This window comes from Equus asinus, chromosome 2 (genome assembly GCF_041296235.1).
Source record: "Equus asinus isolate D_3611 breed Donkey chromosome 2, EquAss-T2T_v2, whole genome shotgun sequence".
Taxonomy (NCBI): domain Eukaryota; kingdom Metazoa; phylum Chordata; class Mammalia; order Perissodactyla; family Equidae; genus Equus; species Equus asinus.
Genome location: NC_091791.1, coordinates 119,765,125 through 119,785,537, shown reverse-complemented (window position 1 = coordinate 119,785,537; position 20,413 = coordinate 119,765,125). Strand labels below are relative to the sequence as shown.

Genomic DNA, 20,413 nt, shown 5'->3' with positions numbered 1-20,413 from the left:
AGTTAATTTGGGGCCCCAGGTTTCTGACTTGATCTTCTCCTTTGATGTCATGGGGCCTTTGCTAGGGCTGCCTCAACTACAAAGCTACTTCTAAGCCTGCTCTGAGCATGCCTTAAGCTTTCCAGTAAGTATGCCCACTACAGATCATGTTTCACATTTCTGGCCCATTTCACAAAGCTTACTGTAGATGCCTCCATATGCACAATAAAAAGTACTGTGTGTCCTGCCCAAGTGATTTTAGACAACTGGACTTATGTTCAAATGGACGTTATGGGTAGCCTTGATGTGGCAAAGAAATGAATTAGCATACAAATATCTGAAAGGTTTCACACAAGAGAGAGGAGCAGCAGCTTGCGGCAGAGATCACAAAATCAAACTCTTTTCCTCCCTATTTTCCCTTAGCCTGAAAACATTATTTTACCTTTATTTTTATTGGCTATTTTGTTGGCTATAAAATTCTCTGTCTCTTTTCACACTTCAAAGTCCATTGTGTTTTGGTTGCCATGACTTCTGGTGAAAAGTCAGACATCTGTGTTAATTTTGCTTCTTTGAAACTAATGTGTCTTTTTTCCTCTAGATACTTAAAGACACACTTTCTGCCTTTGGTCTTTAGCAGATCAGGGTTTCCTTTGCATTACCCATCCTTAATCAAGTATTCTTGAGTGCGTGATTTCATCTATCTAGGTTAATTCTAAGCCATTATTTCTTCAGATATTGCTTCTAACCCATTTTCTATGGCCTACATTTCTGAGATTCCAATGACACTTAGTTTTTAATTTTTTTCTTTACCAATTCCACTTATGTTAGAACTTTATATCATATCCCACACATTTATTGCACTCTTAACTTTTTCATTATGTTTTCCTCTGTATTTTCTTCAGTTTTGCTATTTTCCATTGATCTATTCTATAGTTAATTGATTATATATTTTCCTTCATCAAATAATTTGTTATTAAATTTATCTTTTGTGTTTGTAATTAAAATTCTTGAATTTTCGTTTTAAAATTTCCATGTGAATGTTTGGCTTTTTACAAATTCCTGTTCTCTGGTGAAATTATCCATCTTTTCATTAATTTTCTCTCTTCCTCTGTCCTCTTAAAAATATTAGTTCTATCCAAACTAAAGTCTTGCTGGCTAGCTCTGGTATCTGAACCAGCTGTGCATCTGTGTCTATCCTCTATTATTTTTCCTTTCAGTTGTGTTCATTTGGTAACAGCACACACTTTATATGGAAATTTGTATGACAATTTTTGTTATCCTTCAAAGAGAGTTCATCATTTTCTTTTTTGCTCAGTAAATTTGGGGCTCATCACTTTAATACAACCAGGGGCTGGGGTAACTCAGGCTGAGTTGTAATTTGATGAGTTCTTTCCTATCTATTGCACACGTGCTCTAGGGATTCTAACTCAGAGCTTGGTGTGCTCATCGTGGCCTCTCCTCCTGGTGCATCCTCAGCGATAATTCTTGTCTTCCCAACACTGAAGGGCTTTTAGACATTACTCTGCTTCTCAGAGGCTTTTTGCTTGCCTTCTTAACCTCCCTTTCTTCACAGTTTCAGAAAATTTCTAGGGCATGGAGTTCACTTCCTTTTTCTACCTGTTTCCCTGGGATTCTGGCCTGTGGGGCCTTTAATTATTGAATCTTACTGATGCTCCAGTCCAAGGAGTTATATTTTCATAGCAACTTTCTTTCCAGGGTCTTTACTTAGATTCATTGATTACATTCTATTTCCTGATGCTCAGAAAATGTCCTGAAGGATAATGCCACAGCAGAATTTGGGTTTACCTCTCTGTGTGGTGTCTGCTTCTCCAAGATTTTGTTCCCTCAAGTCATGGTTGCTTCAGCACCTACCTGATGTCCTCAAACAGATTTCAATGTTATTTTATCCATTTTTATCCCAGTCTATCTCAGTGAGATTGTTGGTATATGGCAAGCCACTCAATAATAATTGGGAGCAGAAGTTCACCATTATGATTCAGTTTCTTTTTTTAAATAAGGTTTTTATCTTAGAACACTTTTAGATTTACAGAAAAATTGAGCAGAGAGTACATGAGTTCCCATATTTCCTAACTCCCGTTTCCCCTATTATTATCATATTACATTGCTATGGTTCATTTGCTACAATTACTGAGCCAATATTGATATATCATTATTAACTAAAGTCTATATTTTATTCAGATTTCCTTAGTTTTTTCCTGATGTCCTTTTCTGTTCCAGGATCCCAATCAGGACACTATACTGACTTTAAGTGGTTGTGACAGTTTCTCAGGCTTCCCTTGTTTGTGAGGATCTTAACACTTTTAAGGAGTTCTAGTGTTTTATAGAATATCTCTCGACTGTGACTTGTCTGTTTTCCTCCTTATTATACTGGAGTTACGTGATTTGGAGAGGAAGACACCGGAAGTCCAGTAACATTTTCATCATATCATATCAAGGGTCATGCCACCAACATTATATGACTATTGATCTCCCGGCTCAGGCAGTGTTTGTCAGATGTCTGCTCTGTAAAATTATTCTTTTTCCTTCCTTTCCATACTGTACTCTTTGGAAGGAAGCCACTGTGTGTAGCTCACACTTGAGGAATAGGAGTTAGACTCCACCTCTTTGAGGCATAATGTCTAAGTAAATTACTTGGAATTCTTATGCACAAAGGATTAGTCTATTTTCTCCTATTTATTTATTCAATCAGTTTTTTACATCAGTGGACACTCATGGATACTTAGTTTATCTATGTGTTATAATCCAATATTACTTCATATGGTTGCTCAAATGTTTCAGCTTTGACAATTGTGACATCTTTTAGTTGACTCTGTGTCCCTCTGATGTATCCCCATCATTGTGTGTGTGTGTGTGTGTGTGTGTGTGTGTGTTTTAACATTTTCTTTCTTCTCGGCACAACAAGATGCTCCAGGCTCATCTTGTACCTCTTCTGCCCCAGTCCTACAACCAGCCATTTTCCCAAGGAGCCCTGGATCCTTTCACTGGAGAATGGCATTAGAAACCAAGACCTGGGCTCATTGATACCGGGCTGTTGTTGTTTATAGGCCCCCTAAGCTGACAGAGCAAGGCAATACATGTGTGCCTACTAACTTGTGCATGTACACATATCTATAAATATTTGGCTTCTTTTGGATTAATAAAATTTATTGAAAACTCAAGCCAAATATCTTGCCACTGATCTAATTCCAAAATATATTTCCTTGAATTCCATGCAGGTTTTTCTCATTGAAGTTATTGAGATACCATTTTAAATTGTCAGAATGACAATCTAGTAGGCTTATTTCTTCTACATTTGGTAGATTTTATATATATATAGACGTGCAGTTTCTGATTTTCTATATGCAAGGTGGCTTTTAGCTAATAAAGATGAAAAGATCTGCTGCAGCCATCCTTGGAGGAATAGTTGAGGAAGGGGTAAAGAGTGTATTAAACTGTTGAATAGCATCAGTAACCTCAAGAATAAAGCATACTGTTGAGCCAGTCAGAAGGCATAGAGAGAGATTATTCTTCATTGGCTGTGATTCCACAGGAATACAGTTTTTATACCATCTACAAACTATAGTCTGTACAGGCCCACCTGTTGTATACCAAACTTCAATATTATCAGAGTCACATGTAGAAGTTGTGAAATGCAGAGTCTTGGGCTCCTCCCTGAAAGATTCTCATCCAGAATGTTTGAGGTGAGGTCCAGGAATTTCAGTTTCTTACTAGCTCCCAGGTGATGCCACGGTTGCCAGTTAGCAGGCCACACACATGCTAAGTGCCCTGGCCTATGGTCTGTTTTCTTTACAGTAAAGGCAGGAGTCCACTTGGGAGGGGACACTGACCATGAAAGGCACTAGCGAACCCATGTATAAAGAACGCATCTGGGACAATGAGAAAGTCTCACTTCCAAATGCTGTCAGAACACTAATCCTCAGAGTGTGTGATACTTTCTGGGTTACTGTTATGGGTTGGATTGTGTTCCCCAAAAGATACTGAAGTCCTAACACCTGGTACCTCAGACTGTGACCTTATTTGGAAATATGGTCATTGCAGATGTAACTAGTTAAGATGAGGTCAAATTGAAGTAGAGTGGACCCCTAACTAATATGACTGATGTCTTTCTACAAAAGGAGAAATTTGGACACAGAGACAGACACACACAGAGGGAATTCGATATGAAGACACAGAGAGAACACCATCTACAAGCCATGGAGAGAGGCCTGAGATAGAGCCTTCCCTCGTGGCCCTCAGAAGGAGCCAATCCCGGTAACACCTTGATTTTGGACTTCCCACTTTCAGAACTGTGAGATAATAAATTTCTGTTGTTTAACCATCCAGTTTGTGGTATTGTTACTGCAGCCCAGAATTTAATACAGTCACTCATGCTCTTGAAGAGTCTTTAGGAGTGTTAAACAAACATTTCCCCTATATTACATCAAAGTCTCAGAGTGATATAAGTAATATTTTTGATATTCTTATTATCCCAGCAGAGAGAAGTAGGACCAGTCAAATAAAAGTGGCTGTCCAGGACATGCCCCAAGGATGTCATTGTTAGAGTGAGGACAGTGCTTACACAGGTTCTGTAATGATGCTGTGAGGTATAGTGAAGATAGTCCACCTCAAAGTACCCGCTCTTGGCAACACACTTAGAGGCTGGACAGCTGGCCTCATGATTCTGAGAGTTTTCAATGTTTTCCATAGTTTTATAATAGAATTATTTACATGTTTAAAAACATGGAATAATAATATCCATCCTCTTCACAATGGTTTGTGAATACTGGTTAGATATGCTTTAATCTCCTTGTGAGTACTGGTTAGAAATGCTTTGATCTTTAAGTGCTTTAATCTTCTGGGAAAAAAGCGATTATGTAAGTACATATTATTGCCATCATCATTTTGAGTTGGGAGATTGAAAGCAAGGATAACGTTTGTCTATAAAAGGACGTTTATCTAACAAGGATCCTCTAAAATGCCATCGGAACACTCTGTGTGACCCTCCACATTGCGAAATGCCAGCCATACTTAGTACTCAATTGTGTTTCATGAATATTCATTAAACTGTATTAACTGTTGACATCTAAATTCATGCTGGATGTGGCCAGAAAAACACGTACAGAACAACACAACTCAGTGTGCAGGCATGGCATGGTTTCTCATCTTGGAGGCTCCAGCTATCACTCTTCCATCTCACTTTACCTTGAGTCCACAGCAATGCTGTACAGTTATATATAGGAAATAGTCTCATTGATCCCTGCTGTACTTTCCTGCAAGCCTTAATTGTGACCAGAGGTTTAACTTTCCCTTCTTCAAATTGGGCTTTAGATAAATGAACAACTATAATAAAAATGTTTTATTTACTTTAAAAGGATTATGAAACAGCTCATCAACAAGGCAAAGTTGGACATTTGTCATAATGCTGCTTTAGGGCTTCAAGGGGCTCATAGTACTTCTTTTTCAGATCCGTCAGGTCTGGTCACAAGTTTTATTAACCTTGAGTTTCCACACAGAGAGGAATTCCCTCAGTAAGAAGCTGGGCATCACGTCAGATCTCTCCACACTGATATTTTTAAGGCCACTCTGGGGATCCTATAAAGATGATGTGAAGCTAAGAATGGTGTGGAGAAACATACTGAATGACATGAAACCCACTTGGACTATGTTGATCTTAAGAGTTTAAAAGCCAAATATTTCTTATCAGTAGATGAACTCCCATAGGAACAGGTTTTTTTTTTTTGTTCTTGTCTTTGTTTTCAGACTTGGAGACATTACAACATAAGAATGTGATCACTAAATAAAGAAATACCTAAAAGAGTTCTTTTTATATTTTACTTTATTTATTTTATAAGCACACATTGTGCTAATGAATCTATTTCTTGGTTCGTGTAATCAGGATACTGCCAATAATCAACAACTATTTGCTTGTGAAAATTGTGTGGATGTTGTGATTAATGCCCATCAGTGGCTACCAGTTCATACAAAGATTATTAATTAGGGAACATATGATTTGTTTTTTTTTTTTATCATCCAAAGGATGGTTTCCTTACAAGTGTAATTATATAAAAGATTGACAATGGTTGTAAAACTTTTAAAAAGTGTGAACTCAGATACTTTCTAATTTTCTTATGGGTCATAGTATTGGCAAGACTAGATCAATTCACTTGAAGGAAATTATTATTCTCCATAATAAGAATTTAAATAAGAAATAAATCTGTAAACTTTTCTGTGGCAGAATGCAATTCTTCTTTTCCTCTATCACAGTACTTGTGAGAGGCATATGTAAATGTTTGATATTTGTCCAAGAAATAGGCTTAATTATTGATGAGCATGCTGATTTTGTGGGGTATTTTTTGCTGCGCATTTTGCCTCAAACAGGGCACTTAATACTCAACGTCTTCTAAATCTAGAAAACAATATTATTATACATAAGTAACACAGCAGAGTAATGTTTTGCAGACTAATAATGCCAACCAGAATGTTATTGGATATTCCACAAGTAAGTACTTTTTAGTGCAAAGAATTTAAGAAGTGCTGGATTAAACACAGACTGATTTATTTAACACATTTTTTCCTTGTGTTTGACACATTAGGCATCTTCAGGAGGAGAATGAAGTATGTAGTGTTTCCTGATTGATTGCTGTGGTTAGGAAACAATTCTGCGAACACTGACATTGATATCTCGTAGAATACTGGTGACCTCTATGAGACAGTGGGGAGATGCTGAGACCCCTGACCACACGTGAACTCTTCCCTGAAGTGGCAACAATGAGGCCTTGCCTCACCTCTTCGCTCTTGCAGCAGTTGGTGGGACACATTTATATGGATGCGTCTCTCAGTAAATTCTAATTCCTTGTATTCCCTTCTAGCCTGGAGATTACTTAAGATCAAGAAATGTCCATATTCCAGCTTTTCTGAAAACTCTTTTGCAAGTAAATGATTTAATAGATGATTGAATCTAAGACCAGTGGTTGAAAATACTTTTGAGGGCATAGCAAAGTTTGTATAGAAAATACTAAAAAAAAATCAGTACATTATGAGCATTTCCACAACTTCTTAAATATTTTAGATTGCTCTATCATGGCGTTTTAACAAAAACTCACTTTGCTCATATTTAACATCCTTTAGCAACATAATCCTTCCATGTCCATAAGCTTAACTTGGGTTCTATGACAAAGGTAGTCTGAGGAGAGCAGGCTTCAGAGCACTCCAGTTTCACCAATAACTTGCAGTGGGCACATTACTTTACCTTGATGAGCTTTGGGTGTCCTAACACCAATCATGTGTGGGCATTGTGAAGTTTAAATGAGTTTGTTCATGTAAAACATTTAAAATAGCAACTGGCATATTATACATTAGCTGGCATTACTGTAGTCAAGGTCATCCAGCTCATGGTGCTGAATTTGAGATGGCATAATCACCAAAGAGCTTTACAGATCTTGGGGAAAGTATTTTACTCACAGCCCCACAGCTAGCTGCCTGAATGGATCTTGCATAATCTAAGATCCTAGGACTCTCCCTGGAAATGCAGGTGAACTTCAGTAGCTGGATCCCCTTCAGGCAAAGAACTTCACAGGTCTAGGACAATCAGGAGAGGGATCCAATCTCAGGAAGGTATTCCAAACACTGTCTTACCTAGGTTTGTTCTTGTGGGTCTCACCTTCTGGGCACATCTGGCCGTAGGGACCCTGCCAGCATGATTCTACTGCAGGAGCATGGATATCAACTTGTTCAGCCCCAATGTTACAGCTGGTAGATGGATACAGCTGTGTTAGTTTCCTGTTGCTGTTATAACAAATGACCACAAACTTAGTGGTTTAAAACAACAAAAAATTATTATCTTACAGTTCCTTAAATTAGAAGTCTGGCATGTATCTTGCTTGGCTAAAATCAAGGTATCAGTAGGGCTGTGTTCCTTTTGAGGGTCAAAAGGCTGTACCTTTTGAGAGACTCTAGAATTAATTTCCTTGCTCTTTATAACGTCTAAAGCCACCGAATTCCTTGGCTGGTGGCCCCCTTCCACCATCTTCAAAGCCAGCAATGTTGCACCTCTCTGTGCCTTTCTTCTGGAGTCACATCTCATGACTCTCTTCTTCTGCCTCCCTTTTCCACATTGTGCCCACCTAGATAATCCAGGATAATCTCTCTATCTGAAGGTCAGCTGACAAGCAACTTTAATTCTACCTACAAGCTGAATTTCCCTTTACCATGTAACGTGACGTACTCACAAGTTCTGGGAATTAGAACATGGACATTTTTGGGGGCCACTAGTCTGCCTAACACAATGACTTATTGCAATATGCCCTAAGAACTGCCAGCAGGATTGTAAATATTTTCTTCTCTATATTAATTTCTTCTTAATTACCTAGTTTGTGTGTGCCCTTTGTTGCCTGCTGGAAACCTGACTGAAATAATCTTTTTCTTTTTCTTTGAAGATCAGGGAAATAACAACTAGTTTTTAAGTTGATGGCTATAATGATCCAGTAGAAATTAATTAAAAAAATATGGTGTAAGAGAGAGGGTGATGTGCTGAAGAAATCCCTGTGTAGTGGAGAACAAACAGGACATAGAGCACACATGGATAAGCAATAGGAGTTCACCTGCAATACTATGGGACAGCAATTGCAAGAGGTGAGCAAACGTGTTGGAAGTTTTCTGATTGCTTCAGCATTCTAGGGATGGTGAGGAGCAAGGTCCCCAGTGGAAAGTCAGGGAGAAGGTGGAGCTGTCAGAGGTTGAGACTGAGAACAAAATAGGAACTAGCCATCTAGGAGAGAGGGAGAATAAATAGACTAGAATGCACATTTTAATGGAAGTCATATTGCCTCTAACAGGTTAAAAATGTGTTTTTGGTGGGAAGGTGAAAAATCTTGGATATTACCATGTGTAGCCCTCCAAAAGGCCATGGTACATGAGAAAATATACAAGCATATCTGTAGCATCACTATTTCAAGGCAAGGTGACAATGAAAAAAAATATCCAAAAAGACTCCTTAGCAGAGGTGATAATGAATAAAAGGTTGAGAAATATTGGACTAGCACAACATAGTATGTTTACTTTAAGGCTCACCTGAAATTCATGGCCAAGGACTTCAAATGAGACCAGTGATGGAAGTTGTGTGTTTTTATTTATTTATTTGTTTGTTTGTTTGTTTGCCTCATAATGCTGCATGAGTGCAGTGTGTACTGGGTAGTGGGCTAGATTTAATAAGGTTAGGTTTTGTGCAAAAGAAAGGGGAAAGGGAGCTGAAGGAGTATGCAAAAGAGTGATCATGGTGATGGCTCAAGTCCTCTCCACTGGAGAACAGGATCTAGGGCACTCTGGCCTGTTGCAGACAGGTATGGGGCAGTGGTGACCACCTTGAACCCCTGGAAGCACTAGAAACAAAAAGTGAAAATCCATCATTTACATCTCAGTCCTGTCTTCAAACAGCATCTGATTTGTTGGAAGCAAGTGAGTTCAATTTCTTTAATGCAGATTTACTTCTTTAGAATATATTTTTTGCTTATTTTCTAGAGAAGCCACAGTGATTTATAAGATTCAATATGATGTGAAGTTTCATATATAAATAGGAGAAGCCATATAAGAAGAGCAGATAGAGAACATCCTTCCATCAATACCAATACATTCACTGACTTCACGGAATGATGTCTTTGCCTTGAACGAGAAAACAAATTTCAGGGAAAGTCAGTTCTTGTTGGTAATAGACTGCCCTCAACTTTGCTTCTGTCTTCCGTAAAATTGAGCATGATATATCTATTTGTTATGCTGGTGTATAAATTCCTAGTTTGTTCATTAATCTCTCTTGTCTACCATGCTTTCCTAGTGAGACTGAGAGCTTCTTGCTGCCAGTGAATATTTTTCATACTTTTTTTTTTTTTTTTTACCACAATAACACTTAACACAATAATTGCTGAGACCATTCCTTCTACTCCACATCTCCCTACATTTGCCACTTCCCTGGGCTCCTCTTCTCCTATCATCAATTTCAAAACCCCTGAGCCAGTGTGTTCAACTTGCCTTTGTGTTTCCTTTCCTTTAACATCTTCTGAAGAACTCCAGGAAAGGAAAAGCTTGTCATGTCTGACATTTAAATGCTAGAACTATCCTCCCTGTTTGATGAGCCCCCCTTTGGGCTGCCTTACACACTAAAGGTCTGCTAGCTCATTTCAACAATCAGAGAGCAGAATTACATATTAATGTAGGTGACTCATAATTGAGAAAATCATTTTCCTTTATGTCGCCTCCACAGTTCATTTAAATAACTTAAAATCTCCCATTCCTTTAACTTTATTCATGTTTGATATTTAAACACAGATGCCATTTCTCACCTTTACCACCAGGAACCTATAGGGAAGTTTTGCTTTTCTCCATTGATCAAATAGCTTTTAAGACCTTTCTTAACATGTAAATAGTCCTCTATTTTACAATTCTATCAAGAATTTGACCCATTCTTTAAAGATATTTACCGCTAACTATGAAACTTTACATCTTAATTCAATCATCCATGAAACAAATTATTATGGAGTTTTTAAGAGCCAATAAATCATTTATATCAACAAATAATAAGATCAATAGAAAAGCTGATTCCAATCTCATCTGCACCCCATATCCTGCCAGAAGAAAACCAGTTGCAAAATAGTGGACTGTAGGTATAAGTAAATACCAAAAAACAAACAAGAAACCTATTAAAATAAAAAAAAATTCAAAGACATTAATAGGTAAAGCATCTCTTTTAACTTAATTATATGCTTTATAATATGCATATAATAATCACTTAATAAAATCAAATAGGTGGATAATTACTATCTTCAATATATTCTAAAAGAAACTCTAAATTTAAAATAGAGTTGCTAGCAAAGGAAAGGAGGAAGCTAGAAATTAAAATTCAAAAGACATTTCACACCAGTTTCTTTTATTTGTGGATTCTCAGTAATTTGTGTGTATGTGTGAGGAAGATTAGCGCTGAGCTAACATCTGTGCCCATCCTTCTCTATTTTATCTGTGGGATGCCATCACAGCGTAGGTCCGCGCCCAGGATCCCAACTAGCGTCCCCTGGGCCGCCGAAGAGGAACGCACGAACTTAACCACTATGCAGCTAGGCTGCCCTAGATTCTCCACAATATTTGATGCTTATTATGTGTGTGGAAAGCTGTAGAACTCTCATTAGTAAAACTGTTATATAAATATGGTCAGTAGTGACTAATCTTAGTTGGGTTTACAGACATAGTACAAACAATCTCAATTCAAAAACATAAGGCAATTCTAATCACCCTTTTCCCATCCCAACTAAAACATTTTTAAAAAAACATTTTCACTTTTGAATCAGTTGTTTTACCTCAAATATCACTTACAAATCAGTTGCCTGAATATAATTGGTTAAAAACAAACACATGAAGGAATTCTACATGAAAGGTATGACTATACAGAGCCTTAGGCATCAGTGGGAAAAAAGTTGGATCTTTTTTTTGAGAGGTACACTTCCTTGAGTTAATTCCTACCTGCAGATGTTGTCACAATTTCTGTGGTGTTTTTGAGGCCCATGAAGTCAAACTGATAAAGTCGCCAGGATTTCTGATCAGCGGCTTCAACTGAATTTTTTCTCCATCTATAAATCATTTCTTCTTTGGGGTAGCCATCTAAAATATAGAACAAATATTAACACTTAATGATGTAGGTTTATAAAACGTTAATGTCAAAATTATAATTCTGATCACTTAGGAGTTAAAATTTTAGGTCATATTTGTTGTCCAAATTTTCCTCAAACACACAGAACTCCAAAAATAAATAGGCAAAGGCCACCTAACCCAGAAGGTTTCTGTTGCAGATCTTCATGATCAGCAGGAGATTCCTAGCCACAAGCCTCACCATTGTCTGTGTGGACACAGCACATGGGGAGGCAGTGGTCTTTATTTCTTTCGTCTTGGAGAGCCACAGCTGTAATCAACCTTCATAGAGTAGAGATGCTCGTCAGAGTCTCACTAGCACCCAGACACCAAGATCTAACTGCCTGGCCCATTCCTATCACACCTTCCACCCTTCCTCAGAACTTAGTCCATCCAGAACTCAGGAAAGATGAATTTAATAAGGCAATCACTCTAGGATTCCATAGGTCAACTGACTCTTAGTCTGACATTATCTGCGAATTTTGGTCTTTTCCAGAGACCATTTCCCATCTGGTTAATTACTCCAGGAAGCAAGATGCTTTAGTGTTTCTGCTGCCTTAGGCCCAGTGTTGGCAACCTGCCCAGAGCCAAGTGTCATGGATAGGGGCTCTGCCCCACTCCTGCTGGTGCTGTTACCAGGGGTCTGTGGGCTCCGTGAGCCCAAGCCAGAGATTGACCTGATGCTTGCTTCTCCACTCCTGGATCCCCTCTTCTGAACAGTGCTTGGGACCATATCATTAACTCTGAGCTGGAGCTCCCTGGGCTGGTAGAAGGGCAGACCTGGAGCCCTTGCTTTCTGTGGTTCTGTCCCGTCTCCAGGCCCTGCAGTGAGGTGTACCCCACGGGGCATACCATACTCAAGAGCAGGACTAGATCTCATTTTGTCACTCAACACATGACAGCATTGGCATTATTAGCCCTTTACTGACTCATAGCAGACACAGGCATGACTCTGGAAGGAGGAAACATATGCACCACCTTGATGAGTTATAGTGAGTACAAAAAGCACTGAACTGACAAACATATACTTTTGCAAATATGCTAATAAAGTTGTTGAAAATTGCTAATTAAACATTTAGATCAGCTTGCAAAAACTCATAGACAATCCGCCTTCTCCATTTTTTTCCTTTTTGCCCATCATTGCTAGCTTGGCTCATTTTTTCAAAGACGAAAATAGAGGGGCCAGCCTGGTGGCTGAGTTCTGTGTGCCCTGCTTTAGTAGCCCAGGTTTGTGGGTTTGGATCCCGGGTGAGGACTTACTCTACTCAGCAGTCATGCTGTGGTGGCAGCCCACATACAAAATAGAGGAAGACTGGCAAAGATGTTAGCTCAAGGCTAATCTTCCTGGAGCAAAAAGAGCAAGATTGCCTATGATTTTAGCACAGGGCTAATCTTCCTTATCAAAAAAAAAAAAGAAAGAAAAGAAAGAAAGACTGAAATAGAGGAGAGGTGTGCCTCCTGCTTTCTGATTGTGGATTGCTCTGTGAAATTACTGTCAACATCGCAGGGACACTTGCTCTCTGCTAACTTGACAACGTTGATGTTAAGGCACTTAGACTCAGCCTGAACAGACCAAACATATTACTTGGCCATTAGCTGCTGTCTCAATTGCCTCATCTCCTTGTTAGACTGTCATAATTAGAAAAGGTACATTATTTTATAATTCTTTCTTTTTAACTTTGTTTTGCTAAACAGTTTTATTGCGATATAAAACTTACTTAATATGCACAGTTTAGTGGTTTTTAGTATATTCTCAGAGTTGTGCAACTGTCACCATGATCTACTTTTAGAAAATTTTCAACATCTCAAAATGAAATCCCACAGTCATCAGCAGTCATTCCCCATTCTCCCTCCTTGCATGCACCACCTGTATTATTCAGTCCTAGGCAGCCACTAATATATTTTCTGTCTATTGTTTGCCTATTCTGGGCATTTCATATAAACGGAATCATGCAACATATCTTTTATAACTGTCTACCTTTACTTAGCATAATTTGTTTAAGGTTCACTCATTGTAGCTCATGTCAATACTTCATTCCCATTTATTGCTCAATAATATTCCATTGTATGGATATACTATATTTTGTTTATCTGTTTGTCATTTGATAGACATTTTGGTTGAGTCTACTTTTATACTATTATGGATAATGTGATAATGAACATTTGTGTACAAGATCTTGTGTCAACCTATGTTTTCTATTTTGGGGGGTATATACCTAGGAGTGGAATTGTTGAGTCATGGGGTAACTCCATGTTTAATATCCTGAGGAATTGCCAGATTCTTTTCCAAAGTGGCTAGACCTTAAAGTCCCACCAGCAAAGTATGAGGGTTCCAATTTCTCCAGATTTTCTCTGATATTTGTGAGTGTCTGACTTTTTAGTTATAATAGTTGTAGTGGGTATGAGTGGTATCTTATTTTATTTATTTATTTTTTTTTGAGGAAGATTATCCCTGAGCTAACTGCTGCCGATATTCTTCTTTTTGCTAAGGAAGACTGGCCCTGAGCCAACATTTGTGCCCATCTTCCTCTACTTTATATGTGAGACGCCTGCCACAGCATGGCATGCCAAGCAGTGCCATGTCTGCACCTGGATCCGAACCTGCGAACCCCAGGCCACCAAAGCCAAACTTGTGCACTTAACCGCTGTGCCACCAGGCTGGTCCAGTATCTTACTGTTTTAACTTGCATTTCCCAAATGACTAATGATATTCAGCATCTTTTCATGGATTTATTTGCCATATATATGTCTTGTTTGGTGAGGTGCCCATTCAGATCTTTTGCTCACTTTTCAATTGGGTTGTTTTCACATTGTTGAGTTTTAAGAGTTATTTACGCATTTTGGGTGCAAGTCCTTTATCAGATATATATATTTTACAAACATTTTCTGCCATTCTGTGACTTGTCTTGATTCTCTATGCTTCATTTTTCAAGGAGAGTTTTGCTAGTTATAGAATTATTGGTTGACAGTCTTTTTCCTTCAGAACTTTGAAGATGTCACCTAATCGTCTTCTGCACTTCATGATTTCTGGTGATAAATCTGTTATTAAATGTATTGAAACTTACTTTAAAATGTTACATTGTTTTTCTCTTTCTGCTTTCAAAACCTTCTCTTTCTCTTTGACTTTTCTCAGTTTGATTATGATGTGATAGGAGTGGATCTCTGAGTTTGTTGGAGTTGGCTGATCATCTTGGATGTATAGACTAATGTGGGTTTTTTTGGTCACTTTTTTGGCTGTTATTTCTTCAAATAGTTTTGGCTCTATTTCTTTACTCTTCTCCTCTGGGACTCCCATTAAGTGTGTGCTGGTAATCTTCATGATGTGCCACAGGTCTATGCATTTCAGTATGTTTTTCTCCATCCATTTTTCATTTTGTTCTTCTCACTGGATAAACTCTATTGGCCTTTCATCAAGTTTTCTGATCCTTTGTTCTGTCTACTCAAATCTATGGTTGTAGCTGGCTACCGATTTTTTAATTTATGTCATTGTCCTTTTCAACTTCAGAATTTTTATTGGGTTCTTTTTAGTAATTTCAATCTTTTCACTTCTATTCTCTATTTGGAGAGACCTAGTTGTCACACTTTCCTTTAATTCTTTGGACATGGTTTACTTTAATTCTCTGAATGTATTTAAAATAGCTGAATTCAACTCTTTGTCTAGTACATCCAACATCTGGGATTCTTCAAGGGTAATTTCTACTGATGGCTTTTGTTCCTGTATATGTGTCATGCTTTCCCATTTCTTTGCAGGTTTTATAATTTTTTCTTGGAAACCAGACATTTTAGATAATATATTGTAACAACTCTGGTACCAGAACCCTCTGTCTACTCCAGGGTTTGTTGTTGTTTCTGGTCTTTTTGGCTTTGTTGTTGTTTTTCTTCTTTCTGCTTATTTGTTAGTGACACTTCTGAACTAATTGAGTAGATCTATATTCCCTACAATGTTTGACCACTGAGTTCTCTGTTAGCTTTTTGTTATTGTTGCTTTTATGCTCTTGTTTTTATTTTAAACCCTTGCCTTCTAGGATTCACCTTTGGTTCATTAAAATTTAGTGGTCAGTCAATCATCTGTCAGACTATTTCCTTAGGTGTCTTACCTGTATTTCCTCCTATGTTTTCCAAGGGGATCTGTGTGTGAAGGCATGACTTCAAACTTCAAACAGTTTATGAGATGGGCTTAGCTATAATTTCCAGCTTGCATATATCCTCAAGGCCAGAGGTAAGTGACTTGGGCCTTCTCCTTTCCCTAGTCTTTCCTTGGCATGCACACAGTTCTGCACATGTGTACAGCATTCTTCTGGATCTCCAGGAATTCACCAATACTTTTCGAACTTCTCTGTGATCACCTAGTTCTCTAGGACTTCCTTTTACTTTTTTCTTTTCTTTTTTTCGCCTGGACCCTTGTTTGCACCAATTGATATTACAATCTTAGGCAGATGCAATTTTTCCAGAAGATTTCTATTTTTTTCTATGATTCCCTGGGGATACTGCTCTTTTTGCTGAGCTGAGCTCTTAGTTAAATCAAATAGCCACAATATCCAGGGAATGGAGACTTCCCAAGTACTGCTAGTTTTGACAAAATATTGACTGTGCTCTGAACAGAGTTCTTAACAGAGTCCCAAAAGAGGTCAATCTTCTACTTTCATTATGAGACTGCAGGTCTTTCACAGCTACCATGTCACTGAGCTGGGGAGGCAAGGAGAAAGGGAATAGCCCCAAGTTGACATACACAGGTTCCACTGACTTTCTGAGGTCCAGAAATTTTTCCTGGATAGGTAACTTTCAGTCTTATTGGTGACTTTGGTTAATTCATTAGTATTCTGAAATGGTTGATTTTAGTTTCTTTGTCAGTATTTTCACTGCTTTTGTGGGAAAGTGGTCTTTGAGGTTTTCACACCACCATTCCAAGGTCAATCTCCCTATGCCATAATTCTAATAATAATAATAACAATAACAAATGATGGCTACTATTTATTGAGAACCAATAGGCTCAATAGAATTTTTACCTGCATTTTCTATTTAATCTTCTTATCCTTTTCTAGACTGATCTGAGCACTGTAATGTTAAATAACTTACCCAGTGCCAAACAACTCAAAATTGACAAAATTGCATAACAAAACTAGGTCTGTGCAAACCCAAAAGCTTCTCTCAACTTCATCCTACCTGACTTCTCCTTTTATAAAACCTCCATTCCTTTTTAAGTTTGTGAGGACTCCCTTTGCGTCCTCCCTTCCACAAAAAAATTCAATACTAATGTCCTAATAAATTAATATGCAACATTTTCTTTAAAACATATTTAAATTTGAATTAACTGTAGTCTTCTGAAGATGCATGCATTAACTTAAAAGAAAAATTGTAGTTGAGATTTCACAGACAAGGTTAATGGGGAGGAGAATTTCAGTACCTTACTTAGCCACTGAATTCTAAGTCTCCTCTTCCTACTCATCACCACCATCATCATCATCATCACCATCATCATCACCACCATCACCATCACCACCACCATCATCATCATCATATTGCTCTCACATGTAACTGTAATCATGTGCTAAGCAATGTTCAGGGCCTTTGTGTGTAGTCAGTCCCATAGTGATCCTAATGATGTAAATATTGCTCTACCCATTTTGCAGACGAGAAAGCTGAGGCACAGAGACACTGAGTAATGCACCTAAGTTAGAGCTAGAGAACAAACCAAGATCATCTGGCTTTAAAGTCCATGCCTTCACTCACTGTACTACAGTGGTCTCCACTTGTTCTGATTGTCCACATTCCCCAAATCCAAGTTCCTCAACTTAAAATATTTCCCTCAAAAATACATACTGTAGGGGCTGGCCTGGTTGCATAGTGGTCAAGTTCATGTGCTCCACTTCGGTGGCCTGGGGTTCACAGTTACAGATCCCAGGTGTGGACCTACACACCGCTCATCAAGCCATGCTGGGGCAGCATCCCACATACAAAACAGAGGAAGATTTGCACAGATGTGAGCTCAGGGACAATCTTCCTCAAGCAAAAGAGGAAGATTGGCAACAGATGTTGTCTCAGGGCCAAGCTTCCTCATCAAAAAAAAAAAAAATACTCTATCATGGAAAACACCAGCCACCCTTTTAACAAATCCACTTTTCTCGAGTAGAAAGGTGATTGCTTTCCAAACTGCTTGCTGCCTTGATCTTTGTGGAGATGCAGATAGTGATGGTTCTTTCATAAAAACATCAGTAAGAATTATCAACACTTTAAACAACAACATATCAGCTGCAATTTTCCCAAAGACCTGATATTAACATCCCTGTTCTTTGGGGGGCATTTTATTGAACACTTCCTACCCTTGAGAAGGCTTCACAGCCATTGATGAGCCCCACCACCATGGTAGCGGTAGTGAATGCCTTGAGCAGAGGTAGATGATGAGCCATGATGCTAACAGGAGTGGAAGCATGGGGCCCCCACTTGCAGGGGCCCACCCAAATCTTAGCAAGCTTACAACGACCTTTTTGAGATGTAATTTTGAATTATTTGCAGAAGGCCTCCTACTCCCACTTGTTTCCTCTCTTTTAATATTTTTGTTATAAGTTTGACATACTGAAATCAACAATTTTTTATTTTCAAATCCATCAGTCATTTCTATATTTACTTTTATATTGATATTTAAGTAATCCTTCCTTAAACCATGCTCAGATAACTATTTCCAAAATTTGATTATAATCATTTTATAGTTTTATTTTTATATCTAATTTATTAGTCATTCTAAATTATTTTGGTCAGTGCCTGTCTACTTGAGCGTCAGTTCTCTGTGTTTGTGTGACATATTAACAAATACTAGTTTATGTCAATTTTTTAAAGAAAAATGCACTATGGTTATAAAAATGAAGTTTTCATATCAGCAAAGTTAATTCCTAATCTTGTACATCAATCTGTCTATCTGGTCTCATGTTGTGGTGATGTCACTGAAGTTGGCACCGTGAGGCATGGCCATGGTGGATGAGCCTGCTCTCCACGCTCATTCCTTGGCTGCCATGATAAAGAAGCCCCTCTTCACGCCTTCTGTGTGGAGCCTATGAAACAATGTATTTTCTAATTTTTGAAGCTAGAAAACAATATTAAGAAAACTCTGAGACATACAAGACAAAATCTTTAAGCTTTACAAGCTTTTTCTGCTAACTTAGTGGTTGTCTTGTTCTTTCATTAAAATGAAGATACTTTGTTTTTAGCTATCATTTCTTACACATACCTCAAGAGATCCAGCCTAAGACCTATATTATCAGTTTGGGTATAATATTCACTACAGTATCCTAAAAAAATCACAAGCCTAGCCGTAATGATATATTCCTTTGGAAACCAAATCTGATCAATCTCATTCATTTCTCACCTGACATTTTTTATCTACCTATGGTGAAAACATGAAAATCATTTTTTTCTTAAACAATAATAAAATATACAAAATTAGGCACTTGAAAGAAGAAAAGTAAAAACTGATCAATCAACTTATTATATTGAATAGTTCATTTGTTAAATAAAAATATCAATAATTCGTGGACCAGATATTTACAACATCAGTGGCTGGTCAAATTTGTCATGATTGTTTCTAGCACAATCAAATGTTAACAAACAACAATATTTCCCAACTAGATAGCATTTTCCTCTGTAAAAATTTCAGGTTATGAGAGTGCTAATTGTCCTTAGATTGTTAAATATTATAAAAACTATACTAAATACGATTTTGCATTTGTGCATGACTGGCCAAGGGGACAGGATAGATGCGAATTCCCTTGGATTAGTATATGATAAAGGCAGCAACTTAAAGTAGCAGAGGGGAGAATGAGTATATGATCTGTGTAAGCCATATAAGAAGAAGACAAATTTGGATCCACTTCTGTACCATACACCAGAGTAAATTCCAATAGTTCTGAAATGTAAACATGAAAAAGAAACAAAGAAACCACAGAAGTACTAGCATAGGAGAAATATGAATGAAATCCTTTATAACTTTGGATTTGGGGAAATTTTCCTAATATGACTCAAAATCCAGAAGCAGTTAAAAAAACCTCACACATTTCTAAAATTGGCAACATGAAAAACATTATTTAAAAAGTGTTATCACAAAAAAGTACTCTTTAAGGAAAGTAAAAATGACAAATGCCAAATTGGGGAAAATATAGTTAATATATTACAGAATAAGACTAATTACACTAATAAACAAAAAACATATGGGCTGGCCCCATAGCCTAGTGGTTAAGCTCAGTGCACTCAGTTTTGGTGGCCCAGGTTCAGTTCCCAGGCGTGGACTTACACCATTCATTGGTGGCCATGCTGTGGCAGCAACCCACGCACAAAATAGAGGAAGATTGGCACAGATGTTAGCTCAGGGCAAATCTTCCTCAGCCCAAAAAAAAACAAAAAGGAAAGAGAGTGAGAAAGGTATAAAAGTGAGAAAAAGACCAAAAATACAATAGTAAAAACTGGATAAACAGTTAACAATAAAAATGGACCTTAAACTGATAAAAAGACATCAAGCCTCACCAACAACGAGAGAAAGAACTAGAAGGCATTGGGCACCAACATATTATACTGAAATTTATAGCATTTGTCCTGACTGTCCTATACAGACTGAATTTCAGGCTAAATAAAAATTGATTATGGAAGGTTCTTTTCTGCAGGTAAACCACAGCTAACAAACACAGGAGAAAGGATATAATTATAATATGCCCCTCTGCAGCCTCTGAGGGATGTGGAAGTCCATCTTATCATTGGTAAAGCAGGACAACCAGACATTATG

General features: G+C 37.8%; 1 protein-coding gene across 1 annotated transcript in view; it reads right to left on the bottom strand.

Moving 5' to 3' along the window:
- Window positions 1-20,413, bottom strand: part of GABRG3 (gamma-aminobutyric acid type A receptor subunit gamma3) — a 591,608-nt gene that overhangs the window by 64,373 nt on the left and 506,822 nt on the right. The window contains exon 6 of the mRNA XM_044763427.2: window positions 11,482-11,619. Within this exon, the coding sequence (XP_044619362.1) occupies window positions 11,482-11,619 (138 nt within the window). The remainder of the gene's footprint in view (window positions 1-11,481; window positions 11,620-20,413) is intronic.